The following is an 18,566-nucleotide window of genomic DNA, read 5'->3' on the forward strand; positions in this document are numbered from 1 at the left end:
GCAGTCTTCCACTCGTCTCCCTCCTTAAGGCCTGTACACACCGGGACGAATATCGCGCGCGCTTATCGCCAGCGTTTTTCGTGCCGTTTTTCGGCGCGTCTTGAGTGTTCACACCCAAGCGATTTTCACTGGCGCTGCGCCGAGTGAACGTGCACATTCAGTCGATGCGCTCGCGGTACACAAGGTGGTGCTGCGGCACTTTAAGCCTCTGACACTCGCTTGTCACACAGAAGGAGAAGAGAGACAGTATTTACGTGCTTGCCAAAACCATAGACATATTATGTATATGGACAAAACCATTCACACACTTTTTGCTAACTGGCAAGCAGCATTAGCAGTTCATCTTCTTCTTTGTCTACTTACTACTTCTTCGTCGTATCAATGTGTGCTCGGCAAGACCGTTTTGTGCTTGAGCGCCACCAAGTCGTGTTTTACTGTCACTTCAGAAGCTCCAGGCACGTGAACAAAAGCGCCGATCTCATTGGTCGGACAGTTTTTTACGCGCCGCGTCAAAATAAAAAAACGAACCCGAGGCGTTTTTTTTTTAAATGACGCTTTTACGCCTGGCGTTTTGCGCGTCGGTGTGAACACTCACATTGGCGCCCATTGTTTAGTCCCGAGGCGTTAAACGTCGGCGATAAACGCGTGCGAAAATCGTCCCGGTGTGAACAGGCCTTTAATGTGTACTAAACTATACATATTGCGGAGGTCCAGTTTCATGAAGATTCTCGCTGCCTGCAAGATTTCAAAGGCTGACGACATCAACGGTAACAGATACTGGTTCTTAAGGGTGATGTTGTTTAGCCCTCGATAATCAATGCAGGGTGCGTCCTTCTTCTTCACGAAAAAGAACCCCGCCCCGGCAGGAGAGGAGGACTGGACAATGGTTCCGGCGGTCAATGACTCAGATAGAGTGCAGATAGAGAATATAACCTCCCGTGAGGTGGTGTTGTACCAGGGCGAAGATCAATACTACAATCGTATGGTCGATGGGGAGGGAGAGAGGTGGCGCGTGAACGACTGAACACTGCCCGCAGATTGTGGTACTCCTCAGGAACCCTAGAGGGATCAATAGACTCCTCCTGAAAAACAGAGATAGAAGAGACAGCAGGGACTGCAGACACAAGACACTTGACATGACACGGTAAACTTCAAGATAAAATAGACCCCTCCCCCGATTATGCTGTAGTAACCATGGGTGACCCAAAACAATAGGGGATAGTGGGGAATGAAAAGTAAAACAAGAAATAGTCTCTTGGTGATTACCAGAAATACTGAGACTCACTGCTACGGTGGCTTGATGAATGTTAGACAGCACACGGCCATCTAATGCAAAGGCAGGGGGAGGATCAGACAGTTCACGTAAGGGAATACCATGTTCAATAGCCCAGCTCTGATCTATGAAGTTTCCCTGAGCACCGGAGTCAATAAGGGCAGAATAAGGAAATGATGAGCCCAGCCAGCACACGACAGCGTCAAACATTTTGCGGTTCTTGTGAAGTGAGGAGATGGGGGTTGCGCTCACCAGTACTCTCTGAACTACTGGCGAGCTCTTGCTTTTACTGGACTGGAAGCAGCATAATGACCAGAGCCGCCACAGAACAGGCAGAGACCCTCCTGAATGCGCCGTTGACGTTCGATGGAAGAAATCTGTGTTCTCCCCAGCTCCATTGGTTCAGGATCAGAGCTTGACTCAGAAAAGGGTGTGGCAGAAGGATACGTCAGTTGTTCGGGGTTGCTTTGGCATGCACGTCGACACAGATCAAAACGCTTGTCAAGGCGGATCACCAGCTCTGCCAGTTGGTTAAACTGGGAAGGAATCTCTTGTGCAAAAATCTCATCCTTGAGTTCATCATTTAACCCTGCCAGGAAACGTGCAGAAAGAATCGAACGTGAATTCGTTCCATTCACAGGTAGTGGCCAAAGTCTGAAACTCAATAGCAAAGTCAGTAGCGGAATGCCTACCCTGGCGCAAGGCGGCGAGCTGCCGAGAAGCTTCCTTTCCGAAGACGGAGCAATCAAACACCCTTATCATCTCCTCCTTAAAGGTAGCGAATTGATGAGAGCACGGGGAACCAGCCTCCCAGAGAGCCGTCCCCCAGTCGCGAGCCTGTCCAGTGAGGAAAGAGACAACGAAGGCAATTTTGGAACGTTCCTCCGCATATGTGGTAGACTGAAGAGACAACACCACCAATAATGAGTTTCACAAGGAGTAAATCCAAAGAATTTTATAAACAGTTAGGACATCTTGATCAACAAATCAAAAAAATAGAATTACAACTTTTTGTTAATGATGACCATGAGGAAAAGAAAAAGCATCTTTCATTAAAAGCACAATACAATAAACTGACTAGTAGTAAAATAGCTACAAATCTGATGTGGCTAAATCAGTCTCACTATGATTAAGGTGAGAAGCCCGGAAAATTATTGGCATGGAGGATAAAAACGATACAATCAATATAGAGCTATAAACCCTCTCTTGCTAGATAATGGACAACTAGATATTGACCCAATAGAAATGAATAATGCCTTAAAATCATATTATAAAAATCTATATAATTCTGAATGCTCAGATACCTCAGTAAACCAAAATAATTTTCTTGATGAAATTGAATTTCCCCAGTTGACAGAAGACATAAAACTAGATCTGGAAAACAATTTATCTATTGAAGAATTGATGGAAGCAGTACAAAATAAAATATGAGTAGCGGAAAAGCGCCTGGGCCTGATGGCTTGCCGCTAGAGATTTATTAAAACTTTTCTAAAAAAACTGCTGCCTCACCTACTCAGTGTGTTCAATGAATCATATGAAACAGGAAAACGGCTCGGGTTATGTATATAACCCATGTTCCCTGAGAAGGGAACGAGCACTGCGTTGGAACGACACTTTGGGGATGCTCCCTAAGCATCAGCGTATCTGAAGTCTGAATGAAAACTAAACCAATCCGATTGGCGTGCGTGATGACGTAACTGTGACGGCATACCCGGAAGTATAAAAGGGGAGCCGGCGCATAATGTCGGCAGCTATTGCTCTGAAGCATGTGCTCCAGGCGTGCCTTGGTGTGGCGACGTGACGCAGTGCTCCAGGCACAACTAGGACTGGCGCACCCTAGCACCAGGCGTCGTAGGGAGATCCAGGCTATAAAACCTGATAAAGGTGTGTGGGGTAGCCCACCCAGCCGCCTCGCAGATATCCTGCAAGGGGACCCCAGAAAGGAGGGCCACTGTGAAATGAGCCCTCACAGCCACAGGTGAAGGCAAACTGCGCACCTGATAGGCCATGGTTCCAAAAGTTGTTGAGATCTCCTCCACTGTGCAGACTTCGCTAAATAAACTCTGAGAGCCCTAACCGGGCAGAGTAGGTGAAGTCTCCCTTCTTCCGCCGCCACGTGAGGCCGAGAATGGAATGCCTGCAGAACCAAGGACCTGACCACCCTTGATGGGACCTTAGGCACATAGCCCGGCCTAGGGTGTAAGATGGCTTTTACTCCGCCCGGGGCAAACTCCAGGCAGGTTGGCGTTACAGCCAAGGCCTGGAGATCTCCCACTCTCCTAAGAGAGGTAATGGCAAGGAGAAAAGCCACCTTAAGGGTCAGGTTCTTTGGTTCAGCTGACTCCAATGGCTCAAAGGGGGCCTCAGCCAGCCCTTTGAGAACCACTGCCAGATCCCAAGTTGGAACTCTGGAACGAGCCGCAGGCCTCATCTTCCGAACCCCACGGAGGAACTGTACAACCAGCTGGTGCCTACCCAAAGGCCCATCACCCATAGGAGCATGGAAAGCCGCAATGGCAGCCACATACACCTTGAGTGTGGACGGGATCAGACCCGCAGAGAAGCGATCTTGAAGGAACTCCAGCACTGAATGCCACTGGGCAGTTAACTGGGTCCACCTCACGCTCCCTACACCAAGTGGAAAATACATTCCACTTGAGGCTGTACAGTCTCCTCGTAGACGGAGCCCTGGAACTGAGTAAGGTCTCTATCACCTCTGCCGACAGGCCAGCCTCTAGGTACCAGGCCCCCTCAGGGGCCAGACCCAAAGGTTCCAAATCTCCGGGCGGGGGTAAAATATTGTGCCCGCCGCCTGAGATAGGAGATCCCTCCTCAGAGGAATCTGCCACGGATGACCTGCCAGCAGAGCTATGATATCCGAGAACCACACTCGAGTCGGCCAACGGGGTGCTACCAGAAGTAGGCTGACCCCCTGTCGACGGACCCTCTCCGGGACTCCCGGGATGGATGCGTGAGGGAAAACCACAGTGGACAGTGGGACGTCTCTCGAGACGCAAACAGGTACACTTCCACAGGGCCGAACCTCTCGCCTATGGCCTCCACCACCTCTGGGTGGAGTCGCCACTCCCCAGGCCTCAGCCCCTGCCTCGACAGGATGTCTGCTCCCTGATTCTGGAACCCTGGGACATACATTGGCCTGATGGACAACAGTTTCCCTTGGGACCACAGGAGGATCTGATGCGCCAGTCTGCATAGAGGGCGCGACCTCAAACCCCCCTGATACTGCGCCCCAACCAGTGAGGGAGGCATCTGTTGAAACGGATTTCCGGCAACAGGACGCTCCCAACACTGGCCCCTGGGACAGAAACCAAGGTTTCTTCCATATGACTAGGGAACGAAGGCCACTGCGTGTTACCCTGATCATACAGAATGGATTTCCCCTCAAGGAAAGCCACCTGGTTTACTTCCGTATCAGGACATGGTGGCCGCGGAGGTCCGGGAAAAAGCTCCTCAGAGCTTTGTAGACCGCCAGCATTTCCAGGCAGTAGATGTGCCAGGAGAAATGCTGGGTCTCCCACAGACCTCTCGCAAAGCGGCCGCCATGACCACGTCCCAGCCAGTGAGGGAGGCGTCTGTTGAAACGGATTTCCGGCAACAGGACGCTCCCAACACTGGCCGCTGGGACAGAAACCAAGGTTTCTTCATATGACTAGGGAACGAAGGCATCTGCGCGTTACCCTGATCATACAGAATGGTTTTCCCCTCGAGGAAAACCCCCTGATTCCCAGCCACCACTGTAAGGGTCTCGTGCAGCAGGCCAAGAGATATTCTGTTGGACGCAGCTGCAATGAGCCCCAGCTGTCCTTAAACTGCTTCACAGTGATGCTGTGGCCTAGCTTCATTTTAGAGACCACTGCCCGTATGGACTCGATACGTGCGGGAGACAATTGTGCCCACAACGTAGAGAGTCCCATACGACTCCCAGGAACACAGTTCTCTGAGAAGGCGTCAACACGCTACTGCGTGTAGAGTCTCAACCCCAAGCACTGAGAGCAGCCAAGGACGACACCTCAGTGCCGAACAGCTGCTACTGCGAGGGGAAAGGGCTAGGCCGCCTGGAAGAACCTGATATTGGTACGCTTTGCCCCCAAAAGCAAACCTCAGGAACTTCCTGTGACACAGAAGGATGGATACAGGGAAGTATGCGTCCTCTTCAGACCCATCGTGACAGACCAGTCCTCAGACTGGATCTGAATCACAATGGAGGAATTGCTAAGCATCTTGAATCTGAATCTCCTCAGAGAACGATTCAAGTACCTCAGATCTAAAGTTGGACGCAACTCGCCATCCTTCTTAGGAACTATGAAGTTCCGGCTGTAGAACCCGGACTCCCTGTCTGGCGGAGGAGCACATTCTGTGGCCTCCCTACCAACATGGAGTGAACTTCCTGTTCCATTACCCGAACCTGCACAGGCACCACTGCCGTCCAGACCACCCCACTGAACTTCGGGGGAAGGTAACCGAACTGCAGTCTGTATCCCCTTTTCTACAGTCGCAGGCCCCAAGCTGATATATTCGTAGGCATAACCATGCGCCGAGATAATCTGCTAAGGGAACCAGCCTCTCGAGGCCGGCCTCGGGTGTCAACCGAGCCTCCTCCCCGACCCCATGAAGTGGCCAACCGGCAGGGCAAAATCGAGGAAGATTTTTGGTGTGCGTACGCGTTTGTTGGACCGCCGCAAGTCTCGCTAGAGGCGGCTGGTGCAGTGCACGTGCGCGGGGAAGCGTACTAGACGGCAGGAGCACAGCATCGATTCCCGAAAACTCCACAGGGGAGACGACCTCGATCGCTTCTACCCGGGAGAAGGGGCTGGCCAGCAAGGGCCTCATCTAAGGGAGCAGCTCGACAGGGCCGCAACACTAGGGCGGACACTGCGATTAGCAATTGCCTGAAACTGATGTGTCCCGCAGGCCACAAGGCGGCGAGAACGACATCAACTTCAGGAGGACTCCATCTTAGGTGAATATCCAGACAAGTCAAACACGCTTGGGTGACAGAATTAAAGTATCCAACTTATCAAAGTCAGATAACATGACACTCAATTCCTCGGAATTAAATGCCATCATAATCACCCAACCCATGCAACCTGGTCTGAATAATAGGCTGAATAAAAAATACATCTAACACCTCAAAGTCAGATAATATTTTAATTAAATTCCTCGGAATTAAATGCAGCCACAATAAGGTGAAACATGGTCTGAATGATAGGCTGAATATCTAACTCCTCAAAGTCAGATCATTAAGCCAACCAGTATCCCGTGCACAACGATCGCGTGTGTTCACTTTGATTGCAGACCCATAACCTGCGCGCTGCAAGATTGAATCTTGCATATAAGAAGTGCTTATAACTTCGACTGCCTCGATGCTGAGCACGTCTAATTCCTCAGAATCAGACCGCTCAAGCATCGGGTCCTCCGCCCCGGGGGAAGAAGCCGCAGCGCGGGCTTCCACGCAGGGAAGGAGAACATCTGAACTGTCAGACAAAGACTGGGAAGATGCCTCAGCAGTCCCAAGTCTCACTGACATGTCCATCCGTGAGCCCCATCACCGGCCTCGCCGCACCGCCTCTGCGGATGCGGGACCGATCCACGGGGCTCACGGGGCTGGCCGGCCTCAACGAACACGGCCAGCCGAGAGCGGAGCAGCCTGAGTTTCAGCTTCTCATAATGCTCGCAAGCGGCTCCCTCGAGAGCCGCCCAAGCATGCTGAACACCCAGGCACTGCACACACAGCAGGTGTGCATCCGAGCCCGACATGTAACGGGGACACGGGTGCACACACTGCTTAAACTCTCTTATCTTTTCCATCATTCACACACTTTTCGCTTTCACAACTGGACAATTCAACAGTAAATAGAAGGACAATTTTGACAGAGAGCACTATGCTGAAGAGCAAGAACTGCCGACATTATGCGCCGGCTCCCCTTTTATACTTCCGGGTATGCCGTCACAGTTACGTCATCATGCACGCCAATCGGATTGGTTTAGTTTTCATTCAGACTTCAGATACGCTGATGCTTAGGGAGCATCCCCAAAGTGTCGTTCCGACGCAGTGAGAGTTCCCTCGAAAGGGAACTGCCCCCTTCTTTAAGATCTGCATTAATTACTCTTGTGTTAAAACCGAGCAAATCCCCAACAGATAAGGCATCTTATCGACTTGATGTCATGTGACACAAAAATACTATGCAAGGTTTTAGCAAGAAGGATTGAAATTCATATACCCAAATTGATCCTATATGATCAAAATGTAATAATACTCGTAGAGTTTTAAACATATTATATAAAAAGCATAACACCAAAGACCATGCAATCCCGTCCTTAGATGCTAAAAAGGCGTTTGACAGGATTGAATGAGGTTACCTATTTGAAACACTTAGAAGATATGGATTGGGAATAGAATATTTAAAATGGCTCAAACTACTGAACAATAAACCATTAGCCCAAGTTATAACTAACAGTACCATCTCAAAATGATTTAATTGGGCTAGAGGTACTAGACAATGCCCATTGTCTCTTTTATTGTTTTTGTGTGCAGTCGAACCATTGGCAATGACTATTAGAAAGAGCCCAGATATAAAAGGTGTGAAGATAGGAGAGAGGGAGCATTGCATATCTCTATTCACAGATTATATTGTTTTTGTAACGTAACTGCTCTGAGACAGAAGGTTGAGGATCCAAGGGTAACCCACAATCGTAGTCAAAAACAGGCAAAAGGTCATACACAGGCAATCAGTCCAATCAGGCAAACAAGACAGGAGAGACAGGCAAACGGGTAATCCACGGAACAGGCAAGAAATCCAAAACCAGAGACATGAAACCAGGGAAACCACTCAGAAATGCAGTTTACAACAAACAAGACATCACAGTGAATGACAGAGCGAACATGGTTTATATAGGCTAGGGGTAATGGGGTAATGAGGTAATGAGACACAGGTGCAAACAATGAGTGATGATGAGTCTGTGCAAAGGATTATGGGTAATGTAGTCTTTGATGGAATGACAGTCCGGGTTGGAGTGCCCTCTGGTGGTGATCACGGGCACTCACACTGGTGAATTGTGAAATTCTAACCAATTTGAAGAACCCTATCCCTGCACTGGTCAATATAGGCCTACTGGGGAAATTTGGAAGATTCTCTGGTTATAAAGACAATAAAAATAAAAGTATTCTGTTATTACTAAATGACCAGGAAAACCCCTGTAGATTATACACAATTTAAAAATGCAACGGATGGTTTCACTTATTTAGGGATTCAAATAACATCATCATATCATATAAATGATATTGTCCCCTCTAATTATGACCCGCTATTAAAGAGAGTTATGGAAAATTTGGATAAATGGGGTGCAATGCCCATTTCCTTAATAGGCCAAATAAGTGTAATCAAAATGTCAGTCTTACTCAAATTTCTATACCTTTTTCAGTCTATTCCTCTACCACTACCTGCTGCTTTCCTCTCCACTTCCACTAAAGCCATTACAAGATTCATATGGAATAATAGGCGCCCTCGACTACGTTTATCCCTTCTCTACCTACCATATGATCAAGGAGGGCTTAAAATACCAAATATAAAACTATATTACTGGGCAGCACAGCTTCAAACAGCAATATTTTACTTTTTTATTTTACAGACCACCCTGCTTGGATCGATATTGAGAAAGATGAACTACCACTCCCTTTACAGTCATTTATATTCTCAGCACAAATTAAAATACTTAAAACGTCCACTCTTAACCCCTTTCTCAGAAATACCATATCAGTTTGGCATGAGGCCCATTCCTTTTTGGAGGAAACAATATCTATATCTCCTTTTTCACCAACAAGGGGCAACAACAAATGTATACCTGGAATAAAGGATATGGTGTTTAAAAAAAGGCTGTTGAAAGGAAAATGCATGATAAAAAACGTATATGTAGGAGGTACACTCATGACCTTCCAACAGTTGGTCAGATAATATACACTTCCGCAAAAGCATTTCTTTAAATATATTCAAATTAGGAGTAACATATATTCCAAAATTAAAAGAACCTCAACTCTCTACTTTAGAACAAATTACTCTAAATCATATGAATGATAGAGGAATGCTTTCTATGTTTTATAAGACATTATTGTCTGGATCAAATGAGAGCTCCCAGGCATACCTATCAGCATGGAAAAGAGATCTCCAGGTGGAGATCACTGTGGAGGAATGGGAGCACTCCTGCCTCTTAGCTCAAACTCAATCCATCAATACTAGATGTAGAATACTACAATATAAATGGATGTTTAGGACATATATTACCCCAGTTAAACTGCATAGGATCAATTCTAACATACCAGACAATTGCATAAAATGTAATGATGAAACTGGTACATTGTTTCATTGTATGTGGCAGTGTAAAGAATTACAGGTGTTCTGGAATGAGGTTTTGGATATGATTTCTGAAATGACTGGAGAGAATATCCCTTTGGACCCTAAACTATGTGTATTGCATATATATCCTGGAAATGGAAAAATATGAAAGCTTATAGATTTTAGCTTAGTGGTGTAAGTGTATTCTGTAACTGTATAATTTTATATTCTGAATTGTTCATGGAGGTTTTACAACAAAATCAATAAATTCAGAATGAAAAAAAAAGTGAGGTGCCATGCTCAATGCAGTCTACTGCTATTGAATACTTTACAGTTTTCCGTTTTTGGTTGCACTCATACTTTTTCTTCATGTGTTTAAAAAAATTACTTGCATTAACAAAGTAAACTGTAAAACTGTCCACAGATCACTCCACATCTAGTTCCAAAGTTCATTTAATGTTATTTCACCAGTCTTTAAATAAAATGAATAAACTAATATGGACTTTAACAAGTTTTTAGATTAAGGGCCAGGGAAAACTGATAGCGAAGATTTGACTTCAAGTCAGGGCTATTGAATATGTTTGCTGTAAATTACCTCCATAGACTGTTGCTTTAGCATTATTTTATATGATAGAATTAAAAAGATATTATATATATATATATATATATATATATATATATATATATATATATATATATATATATATATATATATATATATAATTTTTTTATTTTTTATATTATATAAAATAATGATCCTATGCAGGCTAACTGGGGTAATATATGTCCTAAACATCCATTTTTTGTAGTATTCTACATCTAGTATTGATGGATTGAGTTTGAGCTAAGAGACAGGAGTGCTCCCATTCCTCCACAGGGATTTTGGAATATATGTAACTACAAATTTGAAGATATATTATATATATATTATATAATAGTTATATATATTATACATAATATTATATATATATATATATATATATATATATATATATATATATATATATATATATATATATATATATATATATATATATATATATATATATATATATATATATATAAAAACAAATGATCAGCGTGATTTCACTGTGGACATTGGATGAAGAATGACATAATGACAGGCCAGGGTAACCTAACCTTTACTGATATTTAAGTTCAAATAAGTTGACAGAAGTCTCGTCTTGTGTACAATTTGATGTTAAAGACATCTGTTAATAATTAATTTAAGAATTAATACTTGGTCAGCAATAAACTACTATAAAAGGTATGTTTCTCTGAGGAGCTCTTCACAAACCATCAGCCATGAGAGTTGTTGTGCTTGCCCTCGCTATAGCCCTTGTGGGTAAGTCAAAATATATTTATACATATTTTTTTCTTCTCTCTCTTTTTAGCTCTTTGGAAAAACTTTGGAATCTCTTGAAAACAGAATTTTAAAAAAAATTCACAGATATTGTTTTCTGTTTCTTTCAGCGAGTCAACAGATCAACCTTGGTAAGTAATGTGATTTGGCAAATGAGTTTTAAGTGGTAATTTAGATTGCATTATTGCTTAAAAGTAATGACCATACGAATTGACTCAAATCAAAAATACTGTACACTTTTCAGTTCCTGAGTTTGCCCTTGACAAGACCTATGTGTACAAGTATGAGGCTCTGCTCTTGGGTGGTCTTCCTCAAGAAGGTCTGGCCAGAGCAGGTATTAAAATCAGCAGCAAGGTTCACCTCAGTGCCGTGACAGAAAACACCTTCCTGATGAAGGTAATGACCATTAAGAACTGTATACATTGTAGATGTTCAACACTGAGAGAAAAAATGTGTGACCAAGCACAGGCTGTTTAAAGCAACAATTCCCTCATTTAAAGTTAAAATGTTCCCTTACAGCTCATGGATCCTCTACTTCACGAGTATGCTGGCATTTGGCCCAAGGATCCATTTGTTCCTGCCACTAAGCTCACCTCAGCTCTGGCTGCTCAGCTTCAGATTCCCATCAAGTTTGAGTATGCTAATGGTGTGGTTGGAAAGGTATTCGCCCCTGCAGGAGTCTCCCCTACTGTACTGAACCTGCACAGAGGAATTCTCAACATCCTTCAGCTCAACCTCAAGAAGACCCAGAACATCTATAAACTGCAAGAGGTGAAATAGTGATCCTAGTACGTTTTTTATCTATATTGAGTTCTGCAATCTAATTTTTTATTTGTCCATCAAGGCTGGAGCTCAGGGAGTGTGTAGGACCCACTATGTCATCAGTGAGGATCCAAAGGCCAACCACATTATTGTCACCAAGTCTAAGGATCTGAGCCACTGCCAGGAGAGAATCATAAAGGACGTCGGCTTGGCATACACTGAAAAATGTGTTGAATGCACAGAGGTAATTGAGAGATTTTCTAAAATATTTAATGAAAATGCCAAGTGGAAAATAGTCATAGACCTTTATTTCAACAGAGGGTCAAGAGTCTGATTGAAACTGCATCTTACAACTACATCATGAAACCAGCTGCTGCCGGTGTATTGATCGCTGAAGCAACAGTTGAGGAAGTGCATCAGTTTTCACCCTTCAATGAGATTCATGGTGCTGTCCAGATGGAAGCAAAGTATGATTGATCCTCTCTGAGATTTCTCTCAAAATATGAATTAACACAATTACTACGATTTTTCATTATCTTTAAGGTTACTTTGAAATTTCAGAAATAATTATTTCTTTCAGACAATCCTTGACCTTTGTTGAGATTGAGAAGACCCCTGTTGTTCCAATCAAAGCTGATTACTTGACCCGTGGATCCCTGCAGTATGAGTTTTCAACTGAGATTCTTCAGACCCCCATTCAACTCTTGAAGATCAGTGATGCACCAGCCCAGGTATAATTCGTTACCAAAAACCTTTAAAGATCTCCAAGTCAAAACCCTTGATCTATGATGAAGATGTTAACTGAGCACTGCCTTTACTCTTTCTAGATTATCGAGGTCCTAAAGCACTTGGTTGCAAACAATGTTGCCATGGTCCATGATGATGCTCCACTTAAGTTTGTTCAGCTCATCCAGCTCCTGCGTGTTGCCACCTTGGAGAATATTGAGGCTATCTGGAATCAGTTCAAGGACAAACCAGTTTACAGGTACAATTTGTGAGCAATAAGTTAATAGGAATATAGTTAAAGGGCATTTTTTTTATTATGATTATATTTTAAACAATTAATCTGTTAGGCGCTGGCTTCTGGATGCTCTTCCTGCTGTTGGCACACCAGTCATTGTAAAATTCATCAAGGAGAAGTTCCTGTCTGGTGAACTTACCATTCCTGAGTTCATTCAGGCTCTTGTGGTTGCTCTGCAAATGGTCACTGCTGATTTGGACACTATCCAGATGACAGCTGTGGGTAGATTTTACCATACTTAAAGTGCTGTTATTTAATTCTTACCTAAATTAAATTAATAATTTAATCTGTATTGTGAAATTAATTGTATTTTGCTTTAACAGAGTTTGGCTATGCACGAGAAAATTGCCACAATCCCAGCTCTGCGTGAAGTCGTCATGCTTGGATATGGTTCCATGATTGCCAAACACTGTGTTGCAGTTCCCACTTGCCCTGCTGAGCTCCTCAGGGTAAACACCTCGAGCCCTCCAAAAACTTCTGTCAGGGACTTAATCTTTGATATTTTTCTAACTGTTTGTGCCTCAAACTCCTCAGCCCATTCATGACATTGTGGCAGAAGCAATTTCCAAGAATGACATTCCTCAAATCACTTTGGCTCTGAAAGTTCTGGGCAATGCTGGTCACCCTGCCAGTCTTAAACCCATCATGAAGCTCCTACCTGGACTGAGAACTGCAGCTACTTCTCTGCCTCTTAGAGTCCAGGTTGATGCCATCTTGGCCCTAAGGAACATTGCCAAGAAAGAGCCTAAACTGGTAAGTGTCAGACATTGTAGGAATTAAATTTTTTTGTTGTTGCACATATTCTTCCAATAATAAAATAAACGTATTTCCTTCCTCAGGTTCAGCCAGTGGCTCTGCAGCTTGTATTGGACAGGGCTCTCCACCCTGAAGTTCGTATGGTTGCTTGTATTGTGTTGTTTGAGGCCAAGCCCTCAGTGGCCCTTGTCTCCAGTCTTGCTGGTGCTTTGAAGACTGAGACTAACATGCATGTTGCAAGCTTTGCCTATTCCCACATCAAGTCCTTGACCAGAATCACTGCACCTGATATGGCATCTGTGTAAGAAAAAAAATATTTCTCATATCGTTTACTTCATCTCATCAAATGAGAACAAGCCAGAAGTAAACCTGATTGTCCATTTCAGTGCGGGTGCAGCTAATGTTGCCATCAAGCTCATGAGCCGCAAGCTGGACAGGCTTAGCTTCCGTTTCAGCAGAGCCCTTCAGCTGGACTTCTATCATAGTGAGTCGTGCAATTTTTATAAGAAAGCTAAAAAAAATTGTATCTTGGGTGTTTTTTAATATGTGTTAAAAAATCTCCTTACATGAAAGATTGCATTTATTCTTACCTCTGTCCCTGTGCAGCTCCTCTTATGATTGGAGCTGCTGGTAGTGCCTACATGATCAATGATGCCGCCACCATCCTGCCCAGAGCTGTTGTAGCTAAAGCACGTGCTTACCTGGCCGGAGCTGCTGCTGATGTTCTTGAGGTGGGCCAGTCAATACTTTTAAAACAAAATCTAATTCATGGTTTTAAAATGTTTTCAGTCTTCACTCAGTTGATTCTCTCAAACAGATCGGTGTGAGAACTGAAGGAATCCAGGAGGCTCTTCTGCAATCTCCTGCTGCAGATGAAAGTGTAGACCGTATCACAAAGATCAAGCGCACTCTGAGAGCAGTAAGTTCATGTATAGTGTATTGTATAATTTTTTACTTTTACATAAAATTATAAAAATGACAGGCAAAATGTATATTACTTCTCTGTTTTAACCCTTTAAGCTCGCCAATTGGAAGACCTTGCCAACCAATCAGCCCTTAGCTTCAGCCTATGTTAAATTACTTGGACAAGAAGTGGCTTATTTCAACATTGACAAGACCATCATTGAGGAAGCAATACCGGTAATTTGTTGTAGTTTATGTCTCCTCTTTCATTACCATATTTTTTTTAGATCTGTCTCACAAATAATTCTTATAATTAGAATTAAGTTTCTCATAAACTCTATTCACAGATTGTCACTGGACCCAAACCACGTGAAATGTTGAAGGCTGCCCTTAAAGCTTTGCAGGAAGGAATTGCCATTCAGTATGCCAAACCCCTGCTTGCATCTGAAGTGCGTCGTATCTTGCCAACAGCAGTTGGTGTGCCCATGGAGCTCAGTTTGTACACTGCTGCTGTCGCTGCTGCAAGTCTCAATGGTATGTTATTTCTTAAAATTTGTCATCCTTTCCTTGGATATGAGGGTGTCACTTCAAAGTTTGATGTTGTTCTGTTCATCCTTCTAGTTCAGGCCACCATTACACCTCCTCTCCCAGAGGCCATTGAGACTATGACTCTTGAGCAGCTCAAGAAGACTGATGTTCAACTCCAAGTTGAAGCTAGACCAAGGTACACTTTTGCAGCTACATTCATGAAGATGAGATACAATGTACATAACAACAGTTTTACAAACAATCTCAACAATCACAATTGCAAACCTTATTCTTATTTCAGTGTTGCTCTCCAGACCTTTGCTGTGATGGGAGTGAACACTGCCTTCATCCAAGCTGCTGTTATGGCAAGAGGAAAGATCCGTACTATTGTCCCTGGAAAAGTGTCTGCAAGAGCAGACATTCTCAAGGGCAACTACAAGGTGGAGGCTCTTCCTGTTGAGCTTCCTGAACACATTGCTGATGTGAGGTAATGCAATCTTAGTCAGGCCAATGTAGCAAACATTTTGAATGAATTCATAAACAATTCAAAAGGTTTCTGAAAGTGATTTATGACCCACCTTTTTCTTGCCCTACAGCTTTGAAACTTTTGCTGTGGTCAGAAACATTGAAGAGCCCACCGCCGAGAGAATTGTGCCCTTAGTACCTGAGGTGGCCTTGCAAAATGCCCAGACTCCTGCTTATTATTCGGTAAACTTTGAACACACATGATGGTTATGTGTTAGTATGCAGAGCATTCATTTTGTTTAAGTTTTAAAATAGCAAGGCTTGTTATAATATCTAATTATTCTTTTCAGTCCTCTGAAATACCAGATGAGACTCCTGTGAGATCTGCTGCTCCATTTCACAAGACTCTTTGTCTTGCTGTCCCATACATTGAAATCAAGGGGTGCATTGAGGTGCACTCTCACAATGCTGCTTTTATCAGAAATACTCCTCTCTTCAACATTATTGGACAGCACTCAGCCCGTGCTGCACTGACAAGAGGTATTATTTCAGAGAAAATGACATTGATTAAACTCAAATATTTTCAGACAACATAATAATTGTCCTTTTGGCTGTAGCTGAAGGTCCTGCAGTTGAAAGACTTGAGCTTGAAGTCCAAGTTGGTCCTAGAGCTGCTGAGAGGCTCCTTAAGCAAATCAGCCTCATTGATGAGGAGACTCCAGAAGGAAAGGCCTTCCTGTTGAAACTGAGGGAAATCCTGGAGACTGAAGATAAAAATGTGAGCGTCTCTTCTGAAAGCAGCAGCAGAAGCAGCAGAAGCAGCAGCAGCAGTCGCAGCAGCAGCAGTTCAAGCTCCTCCATGTCCAGCTCTCGTATGAGTAAGGTGAGGATATGTCAAATGTACTGTGTTGGTTAGGTAGACATTATTTGTCATAAATATTCATTTATACTTCATTTTTAATGTATTTTCAGACTGCCACTATCATGGAGCCTTTCAGGAAGTTCCACAAAGATCGGGTAACTAGTCTAAAACACATCTGTTAAAAATCTTGTTTCTTTAGATCATCAATTATCATGTCTATAATGATTTTTGCTTGCAGTTCTTGGCAGCCCATGGCGCCTCAAAGGCAGTAAGCAGTGGAAGTGCTGCCTCTAGCTTTGAGGCTATCCAGAAACAGGTGAATCAATTAGTGTTATGTGTTTGTTCATAATAACATAAAATCCAAATGTGAAATTTTGAACTAAAATCCACTTGAATTGATTATGATTTATGGTTTCAGGCTAAGTTCCTCGGAAATGCTAGTCCACCTGTTTTTGCTGTCATTGCCCGTGCTGTGAGAGTTGACCACAAGCTGCTGGGCTACCAACTTGCTGCTTACTTTGACAAGCCAACCGCAAGAGTGCAGCTCATCGTTTCCTCCATCGCTGAAAATGACAACCTGAAGATCTGTGCTGATGGTGCCCTGCTGAGCAAGCACAAAGTCACTGTAAGACTGGAACTTGAGTGAATCTTTTTTTCTTTTTAAAATAATAATTTTCAAAAAATTACCTAAATGAATTTCTCAAGTGAAATTATTGACATAAATACCATTCTTTGGACACAAATGTCCTTTTTCAGGCCAAGGTTGCTTGGGGTCAAGAATGCCAACAGTATGCAGTCATTGCTAAAGCTGAAGCCGGTGTCCTGGGCGAATTCCCTGCTGCACGTCTAGAGCTGGAATGGGAGAGGCTGCCGGTTATTGTCACCACCTACGCCAAAAAGTAATGTTCAGCAACACTGAATGACAAATTCATAGAGTAGAAAATGGCACTTGTTTAACCTGCTCTTCTTTATGCATCCCTTCACATTTAGGTTGTCTAAGCATATCCCCATGGCGGCTCTCCAGGCGGGCTTTAGACTTGAAAGAGCTACGAACAGTGAAAAAGAGATTGATCTGACTGCGGCCTTGCCAAATCAGAGATCCTTGAATATCATTGCTAGGATTCCTGAGGTGAAATAATTTTCCTTTAAATTTTGACTCACACAGAGATATAATAAGGAAATACAAATAATAATTTTTTGTTCCTACTTTTCTAGATGACACTGTCTAGGATGGATATTCCTCTTCCTGTCGCTGTTCCCATTAATCCAGACGGAACTCTTTCCATTCATATTGACGAGGACATTCTCTCCTGGATCCAGAAACATATCAAGGAAGAATAAGAAATAAATTACATTTTGAAAATGTGAGCTGTCATTATGTAAAATGTATTGTTCTTTGACAAAATACATTAACAATGTTGTTATGTACAGTATGTAATGTAATGGAATCTAATCCTAATAAATACCCTGCAAGTGTCAGAATTGTGTGAACTGCTTTCATTTTACAATAACACTATGTTTTTTGTAGACTTTTTTTGTTTCACAAATACTCACAATAAACAATTTGTGAAAAATAAATAATATTCACTGTGAAGGGGGGACCAAGTTCAAATTCTGGCTTGTGGTCTTTTCTGATCCCGTTGCTCTTCATCAAAGTATTTTCTTCCCTTTCACCCTGCTTTCATGTGATATTCAACAAAATGCAAATAAAAGTTTATGATTGGGAAACTCCAACTGAATGTAATTAAAGTCTGACAAAGAAAGTCAGGATTTAATTTGGATCTAAAGGTCACACTAGGCCAATATTTATCAACCAGCAGGACAAGGGGACATTTTTTTTTTTACAATGAAAAGGCTAAAAACAACAAGAAACCCTCGTAACCCCCGCTCACTGATGGATGGAACGCTATGCTGACTGACAAATGGGGTCTTACTTGGGAGCCCCAATCACCGCTGAGATAAAAAACTAACAGCCAATGCAATTGTTGAGTGGAATTTACATGTCAAGCTACTCCCCCGTACAAATGGGTATAAGATGGTGCATGCATCCACTCATTAGGTTTATGTTGAGGAGCTGAGACAGTGTCCCGGCCATTCAGCGTACCCCGGGTTCAGGGTTGTGGCAGGAGGGACATAATATCTCTCATCCTTCCATCAGGGAACAAGGGTTACAACAGTAACCAAGATGTTCCCTATCTGTCAGTCATTACGATGTTCGACTGACCCTATGGGATCCCTATGGAAAGCGCCACAACCACTGACGAGAACATGAGGATATCGTC

At 43.4% G+C, this 18,566-nt stretch overlaps 1 protein-coding gene across 1 annotated transcript; it reads left to right on the forward strand.

The window, feature by feature from the left end:
• Positions 1–10,917: 10,917 nt before the first annotated feature.
• Positions 10,918–17,625, forward strand: LOC307120762 (vitellogenin-like; the record flags this gene model as incomplete). The annotated part of the gene is made up of 28 exons (XM_079807935.1): positions 10,918–10,969; positions 11,098–11,118; positions 11,232–11,383; positions 11,507–11,758; positions 11,832–11,993; positions 12,068–12,216; positions 12,330–12,480; positions 12,577–12,734; positions 12,823–12,988; positions 13,094–13,219; positions 13,305–13,523; positions 13,610–13,827; positions 13,913–14,010; positions 14,133–14,257; positions 14,344–14,445; positions 14,547–14,666; positions 14,777–14,963; positions 15,051–15,153; positions 15,259–15,444; positions 15,554–15,665; positions 15,773–15,962; positions 16,040–16,305; positions 16,395–16,439; positions 16,523–16,600; positions 16,703–16,909; positions 17,041–17,183; positions 17,275–17,413; positions 17,500–17,625. Exons 1-28 carry the CDS (start codon positions 10,930–10,932, stop codon positions 17,623–17,625), a joined length of 4,041 nt encoding a protein of 1,346 aa, XP_079664061.1. The 5' UTR covers positions 10,918–10,929.
• Positions 17,626–18,566: the final 941 nt, after the last annotated feature.

Source organism: Gobio gobio (genome assembly GCF_949357685.1).
Source record: "Gobio gobio genome assembly, chromosome: 24".
Taxonomy (NCBI): Eukaryota; Metazoa; Chordata; class Actinopteri; order Cypriniformes; family Gobionidae; genus Gobio; species Gobio gobio.